Source organism: Anabrus simplex, chromosome 2 (assembly GCF_040414725.1).
Source record: "Anabrus simplex isolate iqAnaSimp1 chromosome 2, ASM4041472v1, whole genome shotgun sequence".
NCBI classification, from domain to species: Eukaryota; Metazoa; Arthropoda; class Insecta; order Orthoptera; family Tettigoniidae; genus Anabrus; species Anabrus simplex.
In genome coordinates, this window is record NC_090266.1 from 732,747,626 (window position 1) to 732,761,872 (window position 14,247).

Genomic DNA, 14,247 nt, shown 5'->3' on the forward strand with positions numbered 1-14,247 from the left:
ACGTCTAGGATCCGAATATCTCGATGTATAGGATACGCTAGTAACAGTCTGTCACTAACGCGAGTTGTTTGAAAATACTCCTGGTGTTTATCTTAATGCGAAGGACAATTTCTTGTATATTCGACTACAGAATTAGTCTGTATGTACACTATCCTCTCCCCCCACACCCTTGTCGCCGGGCTGAGTAGCTTAGGCAACAGACCGCTGGCCTTCTGAGCCCAGCTAGCAGGCTCGACCGTGGCTCAATTAGGTGGTATTTTAATACATCAGCCTCGTGTCAGTAAATTTACTGGCACGTAAAATAACTCGTAAAGAACAAATTTCTAGAAGTCGTTAGTGGGACGTAAAATCAATATTATTATTATTATCGTCCGCCTCTGTGGTCTAATGGTTAGTGTGATTGGCTGCCATTCCCGGAGGCCCGGGTTCAGTTCCCGGCTCTACCACGAAATTTGAAAAGTGATACTAGGGCTGAAACGGGATGAACTCAGCCTCGGGAGGTCAACTGCGTACAAGGGGTTCGATTCCCACCTCAGCCATATTCGAAGTGGTTTTCCGTGGTTTCCCACTTCTCCCCCAGGCAAATGCCGGGATGGTACCTAACTTAAGGCCACGGCCACTTCCTTCCCTCTTCCTTGTCTATCCCTTCCAATCTTCCCTTCCCCCACAAGGCCCCTGTTCAGTGGTAGGTGAGGCCACCTGGGCGAGGTACTTGTCCTCCTTCCCAGTTGTATCCCCGACCTAAAGTCTCACGCTCGAGGAAGTGCCCTTGAGGCGGTTGAGGTGGCATCTCTCGCTGAGTCCGAGGGAAAAACCAACCCTGCAGGGTAAACAGGAATTATTATTATTATTATTATTATTATTATTATTATTATTATTATTATTATTTATTTCTTAATCTGTTTTACCTGGTATGCTGAGCATGGACCTAGAGGCGGGGGTGATTGTAAGAGATAGACAAGGAAGAGGGAAGGAAGCGGCCGTGGCCTTAAGTTAGGTACCATCCCGGCATTTGCCTGGATGAGACATAGGTAACCACGGAAAACCACTTCGAGAATGGCTGAGGTGGGAATGGAATCCACCTCTATTCAGTTGACCTCCCGAGGTTGAGTGGACCCCGTTCCAGCCCTCGTACCACTTTTCAAATTTCGTGGCAGAGCCGGGAATCGAACCCGGGCCTCCGGGGTTTGCAGCTAATCACGCTAACCACTACACTACAAAGGCGGGCATTATTATTATTATTATTATTATTATTATTATTATTATTATTATTATTATTATTATTATTATTATTATTATTATTATTGCTTGATTTTTCATTAATATATCTCTCCTATACTCACAATTGTTGAGAAGGCATCTTTGCTTAATCGGAGACTAGGTCGGCAGTTTGAGGCCGGATGCTTTTCGTGGTACCACGTGCTGATGTGATTGAGAATTACATTTGGTATCACCGGAATTTCTGAGGACTCAAGACGTGGATGCTACAATTCAGTGCTGACTAGCCTTTTTGGGGTGGGGGGTTGTTATACGAACTGCATCGTGTATGTGGATTGGCCCTGCCTGTAATGCACTCATTATTACGTATTTCAGTGGCGTGGTGTGGTGTTGTGTAATGTGTTGAGACTAAATAAGCAACCAGTCCCCGAGATAAACGAATTAACCAGACGCGGCTAAAATTCCCAGTTTGGTCGGAAATCGAACGTGAGACCCTATGAACAGAAGACTACAACGCTGATCATAAACGCAAGGTGCCGATCTGCTTCTTGCTTCTTTCCTTTCTTAAACAAGGTGGAGGTAACAACTGATGTGTAATGTACTTCATTTGGGTAGAAAAAATAAAGTGTAAAACAATATATTATGACCTTCGTAGATGCAATCATTGGTTATGTTGCATTTTCTTCATGATGGGACTCATGGTCAAAAGCCCCGTTTATTGACAGCATGTCTGATAACCTGTGCGGATATGACATTTTGTATTAAGTGGGAGGAAGAACTGGCCCCGTGGTGTGGGGGTAGCGTGCCTGCTTCTTACGCGGAGACCCCGGCTTCGATTCCCGGTCAGGTCAGGGATTTTTACCTGGGTCTGATGGCTGGTTCGAGGTCCACTCAGCCTATGTGATTACATATGAGGAGCTATTTGACGGTGGGATAGGGGCGCCGGTCTAGAAATGCAAGAATGGCATCCTAGAGAATTCGTTGTACCGACCACACGACACCTCATAATCTGCAGGCCTTCGAACTGGCAAGCGGTCGCTTGGTAGGCCATGGCCCTTCGGGGACGTTGAGACATGTTGGTCTTTAATTCTTTGCGGGCTAAAAATGTGAAGGAAGTGGCCATGGTCTGTACATATGTTACAAGTTAAAGTGGAAAACCACTTTCAGAACAGTCCATTTCGGTGGCACAGTCGGTGAATCGTCATTCTTCTGTTGCCAAGATTGCGGGTTGGATCCCGGCTGAGTTAAGTAAAATTTAAGCATGTTAAATATCTACGTCGGGGCATCTCTAAAAATTTATAGGGACATTAAACAAGTACGTTATTATTATTATTATCTGGAGCATACGATTATAATATTTTTTACAAATTAGCTCCACCACTAGACAATAAAATGTTTTTATTTATTTATTTATTTATTTATTTATTTATTTATTTATTTATTTATTTATTTATTTATTTTGCTAGTGGTTTAACGTCGCACTACTACATTGAAGGTTTTCGGCGACGCAAAGATGGAAAGGGCTAGGATTGAGAAGGAAGCGGTCGCGGTCTTAATTAATGTACAGCCCAAGTTTTTGCCTCGTGTGAAAATGGGAAACCATGGAAAACCAACTTCAGGGCTGTCGACAGTGGGATTTGGACCCAGCAAGCTCACAGCTACACGGCCCTAACAACACGGCCAACTCGCTGGGTTATCTATATGTATATAAAATAACATGTCCTGACTGACTGACTGACTGACTGACTGACTGACTGACTGACTGACTGACTGACTGACTCATCATCGCCGAGCCAAAACTACTGGACATAAAGAAATGAAAGTTTGGGGATATATTCATATTACAATGTAGGTGTTCACTAAGGGAGGATTTTTTGGTATTCCGTCGCAAAGGGGGTGAAAAACGGGGTGAATGTTTAAAATGAGTATATCTTTATCTCGAAAATGGAACAGTTTAAAGACGTGAAAATTGGTATTTCGAATCTCCTTTAAAAATAAAGTAATATGTTTTTTTTGTTTTCGGAAAATCTTGTTAAGGGTGGTGAAATAAAGGGAAAAGGTGGTTGAATTCCTTTTATGTGGATACTTATATCTCAAAAACTGAAGATGTTACAGACATGAAAATGTGTATTTGGAATCTTCTTTAAAAATAAAGAAACACGTATTTTTTTGTTTTCGAAAAATCCACTTAACGGGGGTAGAGTGGGTGAAGAGAGGTTAAGAAAGAGTTAACACGCATTATTTGTTGGGGGGATGAGGAAATCAACTTAAGAGGGTGTAAAAGGAGTTGAATTCTTTCTATGAGGATACAAATGAGAGGTGGACTTAAAACAATACACCCCTAAGGAGTTTTAACTGGGGGATGAGGAATGATAACAAAAATATACGTTTATATGAAACCGTTTGAATTACGAAGTTAAAATGTCAAATTATATCCCATGTGCTAAATAACAGGAGGTTTGAAACAAATTTATCCACTCAGGGAGTTAAAGGGGGGTTAAGATCCGAAAACAAATATATTAGTTCCTTCCTCCGAAACAGTTTAACGTAAGAATACAAAATTCCAAATAGCGGTATATATTTCAAATCCTAGGTGTGAAATAGGAATTTTTAGACGTACCACCGCTATAGTGTTAAATGAGGTTAGCTCCGTAAACTAAATTATTCATCCCTCCACAACCCATGGGCGTACAAAGTTGTAATTTTACGAGAAGGGTCTTCTTTTATGACCTAGGTGTAAAATAACGTATACTTCAAAATATTTTCCCCTAAGCGGTTTAGATAGTAGTTGACAATCGAAAACACAATATCCATTCTTTCGAAACCGTTTCAGGCATGAACATCACTTTTTTTATGAAGGGAGGTCTTCTATACACTTGACGTTAATACGTATTTCAAACCATTCACCTCTTAGAAAAGTATTCATTCCTCCATTACTGTTCGACGTACAAAAACAAAATTTCACAGGTTGGTCGCTTTTACGTTCTAGATGTTAAATAAGATATGGTTTAAAACACTCAAATTCTTCCGTACGGGGTTCAAGTAAGTGGTAGATTATAAAATAAATAATCATTCCCCCAAAACCGTTTGACGTACGAACTGAGGACGTACTTTACAGGCTCATCTGACAGTGGACTCTCCAAAATGTAAAATTTTGAATAATAACTTTCAGCCGTAGCGAAGCACGGCTATCTTGCTATTATTCTATAAATAACTTATAGTACATTGGAAAATTGTACTGGTCTATGAAATTTCCTAATGTGGCACGTACATCAATTTAAAAATGAAATATTAATGTTAAGGTATATTCCGATGTTCTTCACCTACTACTACGTCTACTACACCTACTCAACGCAGCTCAAGTGACTAAAGGCAGAATGACCCAAACTCGTAGGTTTACGTGACTACTGTTGCAATTATAGCAATGTGACTTATTCGCTTGCCTCTCACCAAGGCCACCTTCCTTCGATCCATGGCCAATGAATTTGAGATTTTAAAAATGAATACGTATTTCCCAAAGGTCCAGATCCCACGTTAAAATGACGATTTCAGATTAATAGGCAAGTACAACTCTTGATTTGATTTTCTTTTGTGATTCTTACTGATAAGTGTTAAGGTTCTTCTGAAAACAATTTCATTTTAAAATACCTTTCTTTCTTTCTTTCTTTCTTTCTTTCTTTCTTTCTTAATCCGTTTACCCTCCAGGGTTGGTTTCCACATCGGACTCAGCGAGCGATCCAATCTCTACCGCATCAAGGGTAGTGTCCCGGGGCGTGAGACAATGGATCGGGGGACACAACCGGGAAGGAGGACCAGTACCTCGCCCAGGTGGCCTCACCTGCTATGCTGAACAGGGGCCTTGTGGGGGATGGGATGATCAGAAGGGATAGACAAGGAAGAGGAAAGGGAGCGGCCGTGGTCTTAAGTTAGGTACCATGCCCACATTTGCTTTGAGGAGAACTGGGAAACCACAGAAAACCACTTCGAGGATGGTTGAGATGGAAATCAAACCCCCCTCCATTCAGATGACATCCCGAGGCTGAGTGGACCCTGTTCCAGCCCTCGCACCAATTTTCAAATTTCGGACACAACCGTGAATCGAAACTGGGCCCCCGGGGTGACAACTAATCACACTAACCATTACACCATATAGGCGGACCCTTGTTTTCTTTTGCTAATCGCATTTCAGAAGCATCTAACGTTGGATTAAGATTTGTCACCTTGAACCAGGAGGCTTATCTCTCCTATCTCATACCTTGAGATAATTATAAAAATACAGTTAATGTATCTCACAGAGGTACTTATTTCATATCCCACCTTCTGTTTCGAGTGTTTCATGAGAGCTGTTTTTTGGCTAATAGCTGTTTTCGGCCGTGCTGGTACAGAAAGGGGCTATGAACAGGGAAGGCTTTGACATTTCCCTGGTGTGAAAATAGGAACAACAGAAAACTATCTTCAGTGTTGTCGACAGTGTGGTTCTTTTTTCTTTGTCTGTTTACAATTTGTTTTACGTCGCACCGACATAGACAGGTCTTATGGCTACGATGGTACAGGAAAGACCTAGGAGTGGGAAGGAAGCGACCGTGGCCTTGATTAAGATACAGCCCCAGCATTTGCCTGGTGTGAAAAATAGAAACCATGGAAAACCATCTTCAGGGCTGCCGACAGTGGGGTTTGAATACGCTATCTCCGGAATGCAAGCCGATTGTTTGTGAAGCAAACCGCGTAGTCACTCACTCGATGATAGTGGGGTTCGAATCCAGCAACTCTCCCATGGAAACTTACAGCTAAACGACCCGTACCGCGTAGTCCAGTCAGGTTTATTTTTATTTCTTTCAATATTACCATCAACAGTTTCGTGTGCTAAGTACTTGTGATGTCTGCTTTATGAACTGTGTGACTCTGGTGTTCGTACTGGCATTTGTAGTGAGTTAGGTGTAAGATAGCGAAAGGCTGGCTCGGAACTGTACTTTAAATATCAACCCAGTATCCACTGGATTTTGCTAGACTCACGGTCCAGGGATTGCGAGCCTGATACTTACCAGGAGGCTCTGGGTTCGATTCCCAGCCTGGTCATGGATTTTTACCTGGATCTAACGGCTGGCACGAGGTCCACTCAGCCTCATGGAAACAAGTAAGTGAAGGGCTATCAGACGGTGAGAGCGGCCCAGGTCTAGAAAGCCAAGAATAACGGCCGAGTGGGTTCGACCTCATAATCTGCAGACTTTCAGGCTGAGAAGCTGTCTCTTGGTAAGCCGAGGCCCATCAGAGAGGTAGTACCAGGAGGGGAGGCTTCACTGGAGCTGAAGTGGAAAGCTGAAGAAAATGGCGAAGCGTGGAACTCTTTTTCGTTGTTTTCGTGAAAACGTATTTTACCACAATGTAGAACATGTTTTTGCTAGTTGCTTTACGTCGCACCGACACAGATAGGTTTTATGGCGACGATGGGACAGGAAAGGCGTAGGAATGGGAAGGAAGCGGCCGTGGCCTTAATTAAGGTACAGCCCGAGCATTTGCCTGGCGTGAAAATCGGAAACCACGGAAAACCATTTACAGGGCTGCCGACAGTGGGGTTCGAACCCACTATCTCCCGCATGCGAGCTCACAGATGTAGAATTGTAAAGCTACCACAGTATACTGTACAAAACCAAATGAAAGCGTAGACTTCGGTATTTATTCCTAGTAGAAATGGTAGAGTGCCTCTGTGGTTCAGTGGTTAATGTGATTAGCTGCCACCCCCGGAGGCCCCAGTTCGATTCCCGGCTCTGCCAAGTAATTTGAAAAGTGGTACGAGGGCTGGAACGGGGTCCACTCAGCCTCGGGAGATTAAATGAGTAGAGGGGTTCCTTTTCCCACCTTATCCATTCTCGAAATGTCTTCCGTAGTTTCTTACTTCTCCTCCAGGCAAATGCTGGGATGGTACTTACCTTAAGGCCACGGTCGCTTCCTTCCCTCCTCCTTGCCTATCCCTTCCAATCTTCCGATACCCCTACAAGACCCCTGTTCAGGATAGCAGGTAGGGCCGCCTGGGCGAGGTACCTGGTCCTCCTTCCCAGTTGTATACGCCATCCAAAAGTCCCAAGCTCGAGGACACTGCCCTTGAAGTGGTAGAGATGGGATCCCTCGCTCAGCCCAAGGGAAAAGCCAACCCTGAACGGTAAATAAGTTAAGGAAGAAAGAAAGAAAGAAAGAATTCTTGTTGAGATAACTAATATCAGATCAATATAGTCGGATATAGAACAACCCAGGAACTTTCTGCGGGTGATCAAAGACATGTGAGATCTTGCATAAATATTGAAGGTTTACAACACGCTTGTTGTTCGCAAGTTCTGTACTCATCTGTTAAATGTAGCTGTAGGCCATGGTAAAGAATTGTTTTGAAATCAAATCAGATAATAACCATGATTAATACTCAGACCACCTCCGAATTGTTGAATAGCATCATATGCTCGAAATGCAGTGCATTTCTGGCGGAAGACTTCTTCGAGCGAGTGAACGAATAAACGGGAACAACAGAGAGATGATATGACGGTCTGAGGGCGCTGGCCTTGAGAGCCGAAGCCAGCGGGTTAGATCCCGGCTCAGTCCATTGGTATTTTAAGTGACGTACGCCCCTGCCTCGCGTCAGTATCTTTACCGGCACATAAAAAATAACTTCAGAAGAATACAATTCCTATACTTCGGTATTTCCGAAAACCATAAAAGTATTTAGTGGAACGTAAAACACCTGACATTATTATTATTATTATTATTATTATTATTATTATTATTATTATTATTATTATTATTATTATTATTATTAATAAAATTGATGATGGTAATGAACACCCAGGTTACCGGACCTATTGTTATTATTATTATTACTCTTTCTTTCTTTCTTTCTTTCTTTCTTAATCCGTTACCCTCAGGGTTGGTTTATTCCTCGGACTTAACGCGGGATCTCACATCTACCGCCTCAAGGGCAGTGTCCTCATCTGCTATGGTGAACAGGGGCCATGTGGGGGACGGGAAGAATGGAAGGGATAGCAAGGAAGTGGGAAGGAAGCGGCCGTGGCCTTAAATTATGTACCATCCCGGCATTTTCCTGGAGGAGAAGTGGGAAACCACGGAAAACCACTTCTAGGATGGCTGAGGTCGGAATCGAACCCACCTCTACTCATTTGACCTCCCGAGGCTGAGTGGACCCTGTTCCAGCCCTCGTACCACTTCTCAAATTTCGTGGCTGAGCCAGGAATCGAACCCGGGCCTTCGGGAGTGGCAGCTAATCACACTAACCACTACACCACAGAGGCGAAAGTCAGAGATATTCGAAACCATGTATTTGGCAAAGGGCACGAGACGACTACGTTAGACTCTCTATATACTGTAGGTTCCTATGTTTTCGTGTTTGGATAGCAGGCACAGCTAGCACTCACGTTATGTAGATAGTGTAACCTGGAGAAAGCACGTAGAACCTCAGTCCATTTTGGGAACTGGGCCACAGAGTCAATAGTCCGTCAAGAATGAGAAGCTACACCGTTCGGAGATTAGGTGCTTGAAGTGTGTCCCCAAGAGCAGGGACACAGGGAATTGCTAATATAGGGTTCATTCATATTGCAGGGTGTTTGTTACTTACTTACTTACTTAATCTGTTTATTGTCCAGGGTTGGCTTTTCCCTCGGACTTAGCGAGGGATCCCACCTCTACCGCCTCAAGGGCAGTGTCCTGGAGCTTCAGACATCGGATCGGGGGATACAACTGGGGAGAATGATCAGTACCTCGCCCAGGCGGCCTCACCTGCTATACTGAACAGGGGCCTTGGTGGGGGATGGGAAGATTGGAAGGGATAGACAAGGAAGAGGGAAGGAAGCGGCCGTGGCCTTAAGTTAGGTACCATCCCGGCATGTGCCTGGAGGAGAAGTGGGAAACCACGGAAAACCACTTCCAGGATGGTTGAGGTGGGAATCGAACCCACCTCTACTCAGTTGACCTCCCGAGGCTGAGTGGACCCCGTTCCAGCCCTCGTACCACTTTTCAAATTTCGTGGCAGAGCCGGGAATCGAACCCGGGCCTCCGGGGGTGGCAGCTAATCACACTAACCACTACACCACAGAGGCGGACAGGGTGTTTGTTACGATACTTAAATAATCACCATTGCACAGATTACGACGACAGACTTCACAACAATTTAGGTTATCAGATCGTCTGAACACTCACAACTAGATGGGGCTGATGATCAAAAAACGTCGCAAGCCCCAAATAATAGCAATAAGAAATAGTAAAGTTGTGGGCTCTCGTCTTTCTAAGGCAGCGATTTCAGAAACACCGAGCGACTGGCTGTGTGGTTTGGATCATGCAGCTATCATCTTTCATTTGGGAGATAGAGAGTTCGAGCCCTACTGTCTCCAGCCCTGAAGATGGTTTTCCGTGGTTTTCCACTTTCACACCAGGCTGTACTTTAATTAAGGCTACGGTCGCTTCCTTCCTGTTCCTAGCCCTTTCCTCTCCCATCGTCGCCATAAGATCTAACTGCGTCGGTGCGACGTAAAGCCAATTGTAAAAAATATATGTGTTAAAGTATTGATTTCAGAAACCGCCTCTGCGTTGTAGTGGTTAGTGTGATTAGCTGTCACTCCTGGAGGCCCGGGTTCGATTCCCGGCTCTGCCACGAAATTTGAAAAGTGGTACGAGGACTGGAACGAGGTTCACTCAGCCTCAGGATGTCAACTAAGTACAGGGGGAGGGGGTCGAGTCACCTCAGCCACCCGCGAAGTGGTTTTCCATGGTTTCCCTCTCACCTTCCAAGCAAATGCGGGGATGGTATCTAACTTAAGGCCGGGGGCGCTTCTTTCCTTCCTTCTTCCTTGTCTATCCCTTCCTAACTTCCCATCTCTCCCCAAGGCCCCTGTTCAGCATAGCAAGTGAGGCCGCATGGGCGAAATACTGGTCCTGCTCCCCAGTTGTATCCCTCAACCCAAAGTCTCACGCTCCAGGACACTGCCTTTAAGGCAGTGGAGGTGGGACCCTTCGCTGATTCCGAGGGAAAAACCAACCCTGGAGGATAAAAGGGTGAAGGAAGAAAGAAAGAAAGAAAGAAAGAAAGAAAGAAAGGTTTCAGAAACAGAGGAATGTTACAAGTGAAATACGAGATAATGGACAAGAGACAACAGATGTTCTTCGATGGCGGTGAAGACGGTGGTTTCTATGTTGAGAAGCACACTGCGACTGAATATCAAACATACCCTGAAAGAATATAATGTCTGCACGTTTCTTACTTCGCAGCACACTGCTAACAATATTCTTGTGCCAGTGTCGCTTTCCACGGGTGAAACCATTCCGACTGTGGTGAAGAGCGATTGTAGGGTGCATTTCACTCTCTCACTTGAACCACAAGGGTGGGACAAGTAGCTCAGGCAGTAGAACGCCGACCTTCTGAGCTCAAGTTTGCGGGTTCGATCCCGGCTCAGTCCAGTGGCATTTGAAGGTACTCACGTAGTCAGCTTCGTTTCGGTAGTTTTATTGGCACGTAAAATAATTCTTTCGGAACAAAATTGCGACACTTCTGAGTAACCGTAAACCATAAAAGTAGTCAGTGGAATGTAAAACAAGAACTGTTATTATTATTATTATTATTATTATTATTATTATTATTATTATTATTATTATTATTAGGAGGTCTATTATTATTAGGTCTATTATTATTGAACCGTACCGGGCGAGTTGGCCGTGCGTGTAGAGGCGCGCGGCTGTGAGCTTGCATCCGGGAGATAGTAGGTTCGAATCCCACTATCGGCAGCCCTGAAAATGGTTTTCCGTGGTTTCCCATTTTCACACCAGACAAATGCTGGGGCTGTACCTTAATTAAGACCACGGCCGCTTCCTTCCAACTCCTAGGCCTTTCCTATCCCATCGTCGCCATAAGACCTATCTGTGTCGGTGCGACGTAAAGCCCCTAGCACAAAAAAAAAAAATATTGAACCGCATACTAGTATCCAAACTTTTGGTTCCTTCTTCGTATTTCAAAGGGAAAAGAACCATTATTCGAGGAGTTAAACAACTTATTTCTTACAACAGTAATAATAATAATTGTTTCGCACAAGGGCAGTAGAGGGAAAGAAGTGGGAGGGCCTAGGTTCCTGGGGAAAATGACCACCACACAAACATATTAAATTTTGAATGTATTTCGTAAATATCTTTTAAATTCCGTATTGTGTTTCTCTTTTCAAAAAACAACAAGGACGACAATAATCAACACCAGGAATAAACATTTAGATAATGTTTTAACAAGTATTTAGCAATTCAAGCTTTAGACCTTTATTAGTAACCGGGGAGAATGTGCTACCAATTCTCAAGACTTATTAGCCTCTTACCATGCTAAGACTAATATTTGGTATAGAGCAAAACCCAATTGATAGGTGCAGTATAATTTACACTGCATGGGGAGATCAAACTCCCAACCTTCAAGACCCTAAGAGCCTGGTACCCATATCAAGGCACCTTCCTAACATATTCCCAGGGGGAAACGATAAAATGTTTAAAGCTTACAAGCTTTTGCATCGTTTGACACAAGCTGCCCTTATTTTACAAGGAAGCAACCAAAACAACACTTATTTATAAGGGCGAGCTCGGCGATAATTGGTTGACTTAAATTTGAATTTAAGAACAGAAGAAATAATCCAGAGTGTGCCAACCCCTATCTATTACAATACTCCACTAAAGGGAGTTCGTTCAAAGTCCCTAGGTGGCGCCCCAAACCAAAGCAGTGACATATGTTAACGACCTTGGAAAGTATGTAGTTTTATCCAAGTTCAACTTGTCTCCGTAAGACTTCGCCATACTAAGGTGTTTAAGGTGTTGTCTACCATTAGGGAGAGACCTTAGAGTTGGCATAGTGGAATTCTATTGTACGACTCCTATGAGTAAGTTAATATAATTATGTCGAATGGCTCTACGTGCGTCACCAGATAACTGCTTCATTTTCCCATTATTGTTACAAAAAGCAGAACGTACCTACAACAATGATATTCAGTGTCAAGAATGTTTATCATTCAAAAAATGAACTACCTCGACGAGATCAAACCCTTGAACTGAGTTGGACACTTCCCCACGGATCCACCGAGGTAGCTACTTTTCTTATACTTTGATAACCCTGGAAGATTACAACAGTAAAACCTCCGTTAACTGAACCTCTGTCAACCAAAAATCGGAAACGTGTAACTGAATTTCTACCAAGAAATTTGGAAGTTTTACTACGGTATGTAATGTGTATATGATATACAGAATTTATACCTAAAGTACGGTATGCTAATATTATAGCAAAGCCATCTCCGTACAGGCCATGGAGGGGCTTCCACTATCCGTAACGTCGGCACTTGATGGGGTAGAGTGGTCAGCTCTACGCCCGGCTTCCTTTGCCCCAGGAATTAACCTGGTACTCATTTTGGGTGTAGCCAGAGTGAGCCTCAGGGCCATATGCACCTCCAGAAGTGGAGATCTCGTTTCTTACATTTTACGACTTTCTGACGGGGATTCGAACCCACGTCCTTCCGGGTGAACCGAGCACGCCTTTACGGCCTCGGCCAGGCAGCTCCTTTGCTAATATTATAACTTATTTTTAATTCCAAAGCTTAGTGGGAAAATAGATGGGAAAGGTGGAAATGTAGTTGGGACTAAGCAGTTCAAAGAAATGCGCGCGATGTCAGCATCACTTGCTATTATTTCCGCGAGCCGGCTACACCCGCCTCTTGCCTCCCACGTTAGAAGAGCATTCCTCCAAAATATCCAATAAGACAATTACGAAATCATCTCAGAATGGTAAAGGGAAGGAAGCTATGTTTGTAAGGTTTACATAACAATGGGACAAGGAAGCGACAATACCAGGGCAGTAACTCAAGAAAAGGCTGGAATAATTTCAGAAAACATTTATGAAACTGAGTTTAACCTACAGCAGTTTTAAAACGATGGATGTTACAAAAATACGTGAACAAAAACTAGTCGGATATGTCCTTAAAGAAATAGCGAATAATTAACGTTTAGGTTTGGTAATACTGTACCGTGGCTACTCTGTGCATTATATTAACCATTCTTTGAAACAAAAGTGCACGTAATTGTTTACTGTGCCTTCAATTTATGAGCTAGTTTCTAAAGTTTTAACTCTGAACATGAGTGTAGATTTATTTTCCAGAATCTTGCTTATCCGAAGTGCGATCAGCCCCTTTTATTTCGGTTAACAGAGGTTTACTGTAGCAGGAAGATTGTCGTGTGGTTCACAATCAATATAAAAGCAATGCTGTAATCACCAAAAGGAATCTGCCGCTGTAGTCTACCAGTCTCAATCAGTTCAGCTCGGGAGAACGAAATTGACAGCTTTCGAGGTCTTAATTGGTGTGCATTCAGGCTTGGGGGGGAAACGTGGGTTAAAATACCACTATTATCGGCCATCCTAGTATGGCAGCTGTATTATTCGTAATCCTGGTCATAACTAATAACAGAAGACCGCTTCAGCACCTTAGCTTCACCAGTGGTGATTGTTGGGCAAAAGAGCGTTATTATCAGCCCCATTTACACCGATATTCTGTCCGATTTCACACGGGGCCGTTGAATATGACGTCCCAAGTTACAACAATAACAACAAGGAATCCACAGAAATACAGACAAAGCCCATTCTCTCAACATGCTGCGTGTAGATAACACAACAGCGCAAGCCATTGTTCCTTGTCAATTCCAGGTGTAAATAACATAGATATAGGTTGTGATAAGAATTTTGTTCACCGTCCTTGTCCACTTATGATGGATGATAAAGACTGATGTTATAACCCTGACAATTTCTGAACTATACTCTTAGAGACAACGCCATTATTTTTTAGATAAGCAGATTGCGTTATCAGTAATTCTATTGAGAACTTGCGGTATTAAGCTATTTAGTGTAATACGGATAGTTGTCAGGAAGATGTCTTCGGCACAAGCTAACACCGGCAGCCAAGAGCCACTCTCCTCCGACTGCTGTGTAAGTGAAGTTAGTACGCATTTATTTTGTTTTGTTTAGCGGTC

General features: G+C 43.4%; 1 protein-coding gene across 4 annotated transcripts in view; it reads left to right on the forward strand.

Annotated features, from left to right (window-relative positions):
• LOC136864412 (ninjurin-1) overlaps nt 1-14,247 on the forward strand; it is a 79,764-nt gene that overhangs the window by 11,612 nt on the left and 53,905 nt on the right. For 2 of the 4 annotated variants that reach the window (XM_067141377.2, XM_067141379.2), the window contains exon 1: nt 14,139-14,212. The exons of 1 other annotated variant lie outside the window; for it this stretch is intronic. In XM_067141377.2, the coding sequence (XP_066997478.2) occupies nt 14,147-14,212 (66 nt within the window). In that variant the 5' untranslated portion in view covers nt 14,139-14,146. Of the gene's footprint in view, nt 1-14,118; nt 14,213-14,247 lie in introns of those variants that run through there. One more of the 4 variants, XM_067141378.2, reaches the window with a different exon arrangement.